At 36.0% G+C, this 10,662-nt stretch overlaps 1 protein-coding gene across 1 annotated transcript; it reads left to right on the top strand.

Annotated features, from left to right (window-relative positions):
• The first annotated feature begins 2,730 nt into the window (after positions 1-2,730).
• On the top strand, positions 2,731-3,276 carry LOC131657870 (classical arabinogalactan protein 7-like). Its single transcript, XM_058927220.1, has one exon. The coding sequence runs from the start codon at positions 2,731-2,733 to the stop codon at positions 3,274-3,276; it is 546 nt and encodes a 181-aa protein (XP_058783203.1).
• The last annotated feature ends 7,386 nt before the right edge of the window (positions 3,277-10,662 follow it).

Genomic DNA, 10,662 nt, shown 5'->3' with positions numbered 1-10,662 from the left:
CGATCATGATAATTGAAGTTGGACCGTTGATAATGGCATCCCACACTCCCTTATCATATGAATTGATATGAATACGCATATAAACTTTTCAATAACTATAGTTTTCACCGGTGAAAATAGGCGCTCTATTGTACGTCTCTTTAGGTTCGATAGCCATTATCTAATAACATTTTAAAGCATAGAATTAATCGGAGCTCGTGATACCACTTGTTAGACGATGACAACTTATCTAGTGGGGGTGAATAGATCTCCAAAGTAAAATTTCCTTTTAAAAATTATTTTTGAAACGCGCTTAAACTATGTCAAGCGGAAGATTTAGGCTAGATCGAACAAGTCGTCTAAATTGAATCGATTATTAAAAACTCGGATATGCGTAATACCGTATGGAATATACAACAATGATAAATAACTAATACACCAAGTTCTAAAGCAATCATTTTAATAGGATCACTAAGATAATCTATTTCCAATGAAATTAGTGAGAAAACATAAACTAGTAAATTGCCAAACACTTGGCGTCGGATTGATTTTTTAGATTTTCCTTTTGAATTTGTTGATATGAAATACCAATTACAATACAGTAGATTTTAATGTAATCAACAAAGCAATTTAACGTTTAACAATTAAAGGATAAATCTATGAATAGATTACTCAATCAATGAATTTAACAATTTGCTTAAGAAAATTAAATGTATTTTAGAGAGAGAGGACACAAGAATTTGTTTAGGCAGTTCACCAATCGTCCTCGATATGGCTACGTCTTCCCCCAATTCCAATTGGAATTGAGATATCAATCTTACTTTGCCAAAATTCGTTTACAAGAGAAATGTAGCAATACAACCCTACAAACCCAATGTTTGATGTTGATTCTAACCCTTTCTCTTCCCTTGATCAGAGCGCGATCAAGTATCCCGCTAACACCAATTGATTCACCATCTCACGCTAATCCTTTGCAAGAACCACCATTCTTCAAAGCTTTTACTCGATCGAACCCAATTGCGTATTACTGTGTCCCAAGATTTCCAAACGATTCACCGTCTCACGCTACTCATTTGCAAGAACCCCCTTTCTTCAAAGGCTTTCACTACATCGAATATAATATTTGTGAAATCTTGTGTAAACTCCAAATTCAACACTATGAACTTAGATGACAAACCCTAAGGTTTTTTCCAATGAAAACCCTAAAGATTCTCAATCCAGTATACCGGTACACTGACCTAAATTGGATGCTGTCAACCTAGTCTAGATGACACCCAAACAAAAAATAATTATGTGTAGTTTGTTTGTGTGTATGCATAGATGGAAGGTTGAAGATGAGAGCAATATTGATATGTGTTTATAGTTTCATCAAGTTGAAAATGATGCATGTATGAAGTATTTATAAGTGTGCAAGTTGGAGGCCAAAAAGAAACATAGAAATTGAAAAAGAATGCAATTTTTTAGAAAAGCTACAACATGTGACGACACGTATGTCATGTGTCGACACATATTGATGCATGCGTCAACTTGTTCAAGGTCATGTGTCGACATATAAAACTAGAAGCTACAGGCTTTAAAAATACAGTGCATATATCGACCTGTCCATCGTATGTGTCGACACATAGAAGTAATTTTTACAGTATCTGTCGACACATACAAACAGAGGCTACATGCTTTAATATTGACCCATAAGTGTCGGATCATAGACCTGTGTTTTGTGTAAAAATTGATTTTTAAAGCATTAAAACTCATTTTTAATGCATGATACCTTTTCCAAATATATTCTAAGTGCATTCTAAGATCCCTAATACAAATGTGCACATAATAAATCAGATATATCGTCCAATGTACAGAAATGCTAAAGATTTCCTAATTTTGACATCATGCAAAATATCTAATGAGAAAGTGCACTCACACTATGTCATCTCTTTGATTCATAAAGCTATGTTCCTTTGAGTCCCAAACTTAAATGACTTAGATAACGTCTGTCGACCTCCTCATTGTCATATAACGTCTTCCCCATCAATTCCGTAACTTTCAAGTGACACTTGGCTATCGTGTAACCATTACGCTGATCTTGTAACTTAGGTAACCGCTCGTTGTCGAAATTGGCCATATGTATGCTTCCGAGAACTATATGTCTGTCTTTATTGTATTGATCGGGCTCATGCGCACCCTTAAACCTTTGATAACACCTCAGTTATTCTACTGCTCAAGACCACCTTGACATCTTGGTTATTAAAGTCAAATAACAATAATAACTTAAGTCAAATAATAATAATAATAATAATAATAATAATAATAATAATAATAATAATAATAATAATAATAATAATAATAATAATAATAATAATAATAAATAAATAAATAAATAAATAAATAATGACGGCCTAAAAAACAAAAGAGAATAAGAATTGGCGCGTTATGAAACGATTTATAAATTTAGAATAAAGGAGTTGTTTGGGTGAGAGAAATCCAAATTTAAATGGCAGTTAATCTTGTTTCCAACTCTTCCTTCTCATATCAATCAATCAATAAATTAACAAAAACTGTTTAATTTTATTGGTTTTTGTTGAAAAATGCTCGGTTGCGCGCGGTTGACTCGGTAAAGACCCCTTCTCCTCCTCTCTCTCTCTTTCATTTCTTACCATATAAATACACTCTCCCTTTCTTTTCTTTTCTTCAACATTTCTCTTTCACCAACAACCTTTTCTCATCTCATTCCAACAATCATCATCATCATCATCAACCATGTCTTCCTCTTCCAACATTGCTTTCTTCTTCATCATCACATTACTCTCGACCCTCGTTTCCGGTCAAGCACCCACCACCACCCCCACCGCCAACGCCGCTGCACCTAAATCCTCCCCCGTCCCAGCCTCTTCACCAACTGCCTCCAGCGCTGGTTCCACCACTCCTCCTCCAACCACATCCTCCACTCCTCCTCCCACCACCTCCACCTCCACTCCTCCACCAACCACCACCACCACCTCCACTCCCCCTCCCACTGAATCCCAATCCCAATCTCCAACCTCCTCCGCCACTTCCCCTCAGGCTTCCTCTCCTTCTACAACTACACCTGCCTCCGACTCTCCAGTTGCTGCTTCTCCCACCGATTCTCCTCCCGCTCCTGTCTCCCCCACCACCTCTCCATCCATGTCCCCAGTTGCTTCCGGACCTGCTGATGCCGCCGTTGCCGATGGGCCAGCTGAGGGTCCTACGGGTTCTGCCCCCGCCAGAGTTGCCGTTGGAGGAGGAATCGTCGCTGCATTCGTCGCTGCTGCTTTGCTGATGTAGATCGGAGGCGTGACGTTGCATGGCGTATATATAGTTAGGATTTGATAGTATATACTAATATATGTTATGATATGATTACCAAAACATGAGTGTGTTCAATTTGTATTACTGTAATATTATGATTGTGATTAGCACTTAATATTATTAGTGTTTCATTCAAATACATTAGCTGTCTGGCTCCGACAATTATTTATTATGAATTCCCTTTACAATTATAGTTATTAATGTTGGTTCCATTTTGTTTTGTTTAATTTGTAAACGTAAGCCTTTCTTTCATCGTTATTGCACTAGTCTTCCTTCCACCATGTTTGAATCCTCGCATTTTATTCAACCAGCTATTTTAATGTTTGATAGATTATATCATCATTGAGCGATGTTGATGGAAAAGTTGCATCGTGATCGAGTTTGGCGTCACCGTTGCACCTCCAAATGCAACTCAAGAACAACTAAAGGCGGCTGAGGATAGCAAATTGTATGATTTGGAGGTCAATAATGGTTTGTTTTAGTTCGTTGATCGGTCAATCATGGAAACCATTTTTCTGCGTGATACCGCTAAAGACATTTGGGATGCCATGCCCCGCAAGCATCATCGTTCTTCCAAGGTTAAAAACCTCTGCGTAGTGAGTTTGAGATTCTTGCAATCGGGGAGAATATGAGTACTTTTCAAGAACGCTTGGCATTGCAAATTGCATGACAACTCATGGAGAAAGAACTAAGCAAGTATTGGATGATGAGAATATCTTAAGGTCTATGAAGGCGAAATTCTATGTTGTCCGCGTCGTTGAAGAATCCAATCATATGATATCACTCTCTATTGATAAATTGCAAAGCTGCTTAAATGAAGAACAAGCTCTAAGTCTCAAATGGAGGAAGAGGAGTTTGGAGAGGTTGAGGTAGATATGCTTCAACGAGTCGAGACAGGGGTAAACACAGCAAAGATTTTGTTGAATGCTACAATTATCATAAATTTGGACATTATCAAAGTGAATGTCATTGCTTGGAGGAAAATGCTAATTAAGGTGGATTTAATGAATAAGAAGAGATGATCCTAATTGCCAAAAGTGAACCAAAGAATGTGCTAAAGAAGATGTTTGGTATCTAGATTCTAGACTCTGGATGCAACAATGACATGGTTAGAACTAAGGAATGGTTCTTTGAATTAGATGGTAATTTCATAGAAACTGTTAAATTGGAAGAAAACTTAAAGATGTCAGTTTTGGGAAGGGTAATGTAAAATTGTGCATTGGTGGCAGGACTCGTGTCATCATTGATGTTTGCCTGAAAAATAATATGGAGAATTCTTATCTACCAAACTTAAAAATTTGGGTATAGCTACCTTCAATATAAAATGTCTTGGAAACAACAAATAATTGTACTTTTTTATAATTAATTAAATGTATTAAAATTAAATGTAATCTTGTGATTAGTTGAAGGTACATTATCCAACTTTTTATGATGGGTAGAAAAATTGTCCCCAAATAATATAATAAGCATTGGCCAATTACAACAAAAGAATCTCACTATTATGTTGAAACATGATACACTTCAAATATTTCATGAGGTATAGTAAGTCACATCACTCCCTACATGTATCGAGTTGTCCTTTTCCTTTTTCTTTAGCATATTAGTTCCATTTAAAATAGTCGTAGATACGCCATATGGAGATAAGAATATCTAGTTAGTCTTTAGGATAATCAAGGTTATGATAATCAAGGTTGTAAGGTTTATTGAGTAAATTTTATCACAATCTAGATGAAGTTGTATTTATGAAAGTATCCTAATAAAAATAAGGGACATAAATTCTATAACACTTTATATTACAAAGTTTTTTTGTCGTTAGAATTAGAGTATTTCTTTAGAGATGGTACATCTATAAAGGAGCTAGTGAAAGTGATGTGGAGCCAGTGCATAGGGGGAGTAATGTAGAACTTGAATAAATTCAAAAATCATAAAAATAAAATTACATATTTTTATGAGAATGGATCATGAACCAATTTCACAAGAGAGTTGTTGTTGGCCACTGGCTCAGGTAGAAAGAGATTTAGAAAAGACCATCAACGATCTTGATTCTAAGAAGTGGTAAATGTCACAAAATCTTATATAAAGTCCATGTTTATAAACTGTATATTGATATGGGTTGTATCATCTAATTGAGAAATACTCATAAGAAGAAAGTGGGTCTTATATATGACTGACCTGGATGGTATTTTGAATAACTTTAAGATATGATTGATTGAAGAGGGTGTTTCACACAATTAAAATGTAAACTATGATAAAACTTTCACTTCGATCATAATGTTCTGCTTTGACTACAAGTTCTAAAAGACGGAGAAAGAGGTCACATTCCTTAATTGGAATGACCTCATATATGTGTGTGACACAGATAGATAGTTTTGTAACTCAGAAGATGCTAAAAAAGTGTATAATTCATCTAAAATATATTTATGGATTAGAGAAACCTTCTTGGAGTTGATAAATGTCAAGTTTAAATCTTGTGTACACAAGAAAGTTAGCAGCAATATTTGTACCAATTAAGTATAGTATGTAGGTGTAGGGATGGCAAGCAGACCCAAACCCATGAAGCCCACCCGCACCCGAACCCGAGTCAACGGGTGAAAACCCAAGTTGACTGGGTTTGAGTTCGGGTTCGGGTGCCACCCGATATTTCAGATGCGGGTTTGGATAGTGCGAAACTCGCACCCGAAACCCGAAACACACCCGTTTATATATATATATATATATATATATATATATATATATATATATATATATATATATATATATATATATATATATTATGGAAAGGTGTAGGATAATTGTATTTTATGTATTTTGCGGCGGGTTCGGATTTGGGTGAAAAAACCCGAATCTAACGAGTGTGGGTGTTATTTTTCCACCCGAACAGTCTTTGGGTTCGGGTGTCGATTTCACGTGTCTTCATATCTAATGCAGTCGAAGGACATCTGTTTATAAGTTATGTTGATATCGAAACAACCTCTGCCCAAAACACATTCTTTAACCCAGGACTAGTCAACATGCATCTAACTCTCTCCAAAAATTGTCAAACGCCTCATTGAAAAATTCAAGGCTCTTATCGATTCTCAACCTCTTGACCTTTCTGTCAATCTGATTTTCGACCAGAGTCTTCCAACTATTGAAGTTCCCAAAAGTTCATCCTTAGTCTTCTGGATGAATACCCATAACTTTCTAGAATAATCATCAACTATGAATATAAAATACCTTACTCCTGAATATGATGGACATTTTGCAGACCTCCAAAGATCAGCATGGATGTAATCAAGGTATCCATGTGTTCTTTGTTTGCCTTTATTGAACTTCACTCTACAATATTTTCCTAGTACACAAGGTTCACAAAACTTCATCTTTTCGACTTTGTCTCTACCAAGCTGATTTTGTTTCCCTAATTCAACCAGAACCCTTTCACTGACATGGCCCAATCACATGTGCCAGATCTCTGTCTTGGACAAAGGTTTCGTGGATGCAACATTTGTCGACCCACTTACTACATCAGCCTTAAGTGTATACAAGCATTATTTCTTCATGCCTCTTCAGACTTCCTTTAACCCCTTCATGACTTTTAGAATAATCTTCTTTCCTTGGAAAACATATAATTTCTTGTTGAATTCACCAAGAGAAATCAAACTTCTCTTCAAATAAGGTACATCCTGACTTCAGTCAACAACTTTATTAACTCATTATGGAGCTTGAATCTCACAGATCCAACACCAACAATCTTGAAAGCTTTTTTGTTTCCAAACAATACAGATCCACCATCTTGATCACATAATTCTTCGAACAAGTCTTTGTTTGGAGCCATGTATCAAGTGCAACCTGAATCCGTAATCCACTCCTTAATAGAGTCATTGCTTGAAATCACAAGAACATCAGATGAGTCGAAATCAACTTGAACAATGGTTGCATTGTCATTATCCTTACCTCCACGTTCTTTTTGGCATTCAAGGAACACCTTACTTGTGTGACCTCCTTCTTTCAATGATAACATCGAATACTAGATGATTTACCACTGTAAGACTTCTGTTGATTTTTACCTTTCTTCTTGTCGAATTTAACATTCTTTCGCAAGAATTTTCCCTAAACGGACAAACATTCACCAACCGTCAAAGGTTTATGCTCCTTTTGTTTACTCAAGTCTTTAGAATACAAGGCTGATTGAACTTCTTCAAAGGTCAGGGACTCCCTTCCATACAAGAGAGTTTTTTTTAAGTGAGCATGTGTTATACGTAAAGCGCACAACGGAAACATCGCTTGATCTTCATCATCGATCTTCACATCAATATTTTCAAGATTAAGAATTAACTTATTGAACATATCCAACTGCTCATTTAACACTTTGTCTTTAATCATCTTGAATGAATACAAAGCTTGCTTCAGGTAGAATCGATTTACCAGCGATTTGGTCATGTATAAACTTTCAAGTTTCACCCATAACCCTAATGCCTTCGTCTCCTTTGATACTTGTCAAAGAAACTTATCACTAAGGCTCAACAAGATTACACTGTGGGCTTTCTCTATCATGGTCGTCTTTTCTTTTTCCGTTAGTGCAGCGTTCATAGCTTCCAGTCCCTTCAATGCTTCATAACAATCCTGCTAGACCAATAAGGCTTTCATCTTCAAGCGCCACAGACCGAAATCGTTCACTCCGATGAACTTTTCAATCTCATGCTTTGTTGAAGGCATCTTCTCAAATCTCACCGCACGAGTTTTTGCGAAAAACGATACCGAAATCACAAAGTATAATAGGTTTTTCAGAAAGAAACCCACAAGGGTAAGAAAAAGTAAGGGAGCAATAAGAACACAAATAATTAGTTATAACTGCTATTATTTACTTTTTTTCAATCAAGATTACAAGTGTTATAAGAATAACAAATAACCCTCTCACCCTAAATTAGGATTTGGAGTATGCAATGATGAGAGACAATTATGCTATTTATAATAAAACTAACACACAAAACTAATGAGTTTTTTTCACAAATACTCATTACAAACTAAATTAGGGTACAAGTTAACTTAAACAATTAGGCTTAACAGATATACCAAATTCGACATGCTAACAAACATATTAGAACAACTTTGACTACAACACGCACTACTTCGACAGCGGCATGCAAACAAGATTCGACCTCTTGCATGTTCTCGGTCAAACCAGAAGCTACCTTTCGACCAGACTAGAGTTCGATCCAATATCTCGCACTATATAGTGTGTTATACAAGTGTCATAAGTTATTCTCATACCGACTGTGGTGTATATCAGCCTTCGACCTGAAACTACTATGGATCTTATTTAATTTCAAACGTTCTCTGTAACAGGATGATCATAAAGATGATAAATGGGTACTCCCCAAATCATGTTGAAAGACAAGATTGACCTAGACAAGATTTGTCGCTCCTACATATATAAGAGTAATATCTATGGACTATTTGACCGAGTGTTGTAAAATTCATGGCCATTAATCTGGGATAATTTCATTTTTTCTAAGAGAATGTAAACTAAAAGGAATCAATACAATTTAGTTTTGGGAGATTACATAGATAATACCATATGTCACACAAGTTGGGTTCTAGTCGCACATTGATTACAATACTCGCCCACTGATCGCATCACTGGCCCTTAATTGGGATTGGGTCAAACCATTCATGAAACATGGGATTGTCGTGTCCTTGGGTACTAAAGGTCCAAGGGGGTAGCCGCGTTCCCCTGAAGAATATGGATGATAACAGTTTCCTGCTCCTAAGTGGGGGGAGAATAACCATTCGATGGGTCCAAAATTTATACCCAATAGACATATATAAATACCTCAACCATGGAATTGAGGAGGGACATTCAATTCACCTAATTTTAGAGATATTGAGTTTCTCACCATTTTATGTGAGCTTGCTCTAAATCTAACAACACCAACAACCCTAAAACACAATGCAATATAGGGCTATCCCTATTGTACTTTTTAGCAAGTACAAATGACGCCCAACGCGTGCCTCGATAAAACTAACCTAGGTCACACTCATTATCATTCACCGATCACTTCTGTCACCTTTTTAATGAGGATGGTGAAACGAAGCTCAAATATCATCGTCAACACCATTGTATGAGGCTTTGTCGATGGTGGACAATCCACTTCTTCCAGGGCAGAAGAACGCCGGGTAAATTTTGAAGGCAATCATTATACCTGTTGGTTCTGAAATATCCTCCCTCTCAATAATGATCTCATGGTCATCACGGTGCAATAACAATAATTGAAATGTAAAGCGAGTGTTGGTTGACCCTAAAAGTTCAACAAATGTCTTGTTTTTGAGTGCCTTTTAGAGGCTTTTCCTTGATCCATATGACATATGAGCATTCCAATGCTCTTTAGTTGATATTTCAAGCGAACAGGTGTAGGTGAAAGGCCGCCACATAGCACTCGAGACGACATTCGAGTTTGAGGCAAGCACAAAGTTAGTCAAGATGAAATATCTTGTAGTAGACGCATCGTCATCATACAATGCCATCATGGGACGGCTCGCTCTAAACTAATTGGGGGCTGTCATTTCCACCCTACATTTGAGCATGAAATACCTGCTATCCAATGGGCGGGTTGGAGTAGTTTAGAGGGACCAAAAGATCGCCCAAGAATATCATCAGAATAGTCAAGAAATAAGAAGGGAGCAGATCGCCGTAGTCGCCGCCCCACAACCAGACGCGCGACAGGAAATAGATATTGCAAATTAGAATCCCATATTGGAGGTAGAGAAGAAAGACTCATTCCATATGGGAATACTAAGTCTATTTTCGACATGGTAAATTATCTCATCTGATTTGCCTAGAGGTAATTTATATTTAAAGTTTGGATTTAGATTTTCAAATTTTTGTTAATAGTTTGAATTTGAAAAAGTTAGATCCTTGAATTCAAATAAAAAAATATCCATGATTGAAATTCACGAGGATTTTTCAAGTGATTTCACTATGTATTGGTTTATGCTAAAATATTTTAAATGTTTATTCGAATTTTCAAGTGAATTTTATTTTTACTGCATTACTCACTATTTTCTTGCCTATATAAAAACTGCTTTCATATTCTCTTCTTTATTCTTTTTCAAAATCTCAAATCTTTTTAAAAACTTTTGATCCTTTTATAATTTGTGGATTGTGTGAGAAACATACTTAGGTATTGTTGTAGTGAGTGTTCATTATTCTAGAAAATTTTCCAAATTTTATTTCTGTTATGCTAAAAGATTAAATCAATAAAAAAAAACTTATGATGATTTGAATTGTTTAAAAATTAGGTTTGATGAATCTGTAAAGATGAAAAACAACAAAAATTCTAAAGAATTTGAGGATATTTTATTGTAAGGTTGTTGATGGTAATC

Source organism: Vicia villosa, linkage group LG3 (genome assembly GCF_029867415.1).
Source record: "Vicia villosa cultivar HV-30 ecotype Madison, WI linkage group LG3, Vvil1.0, whole genome shotgun sequence".
Taxonomy (NCBI): Eukaryota; Viridiplantae; Streptophyta; class Magnoliopsida; order Fabales; family Fabaceae; genus Vicia; species Vicia villosa.
This window is presented reverse-complemented; position numbering and strand designations above follow the sequence as displayed.

Bases quoted from the DNA above. Each gene is read 5' to 3' on its own strand.
- LOC131657870 (XM_058927220.1), top strand. From the start codon at position 2,731: ATGTCTTCCTCTTCCAACATTGCTTTCTTCTTCATCATCACATTACTC.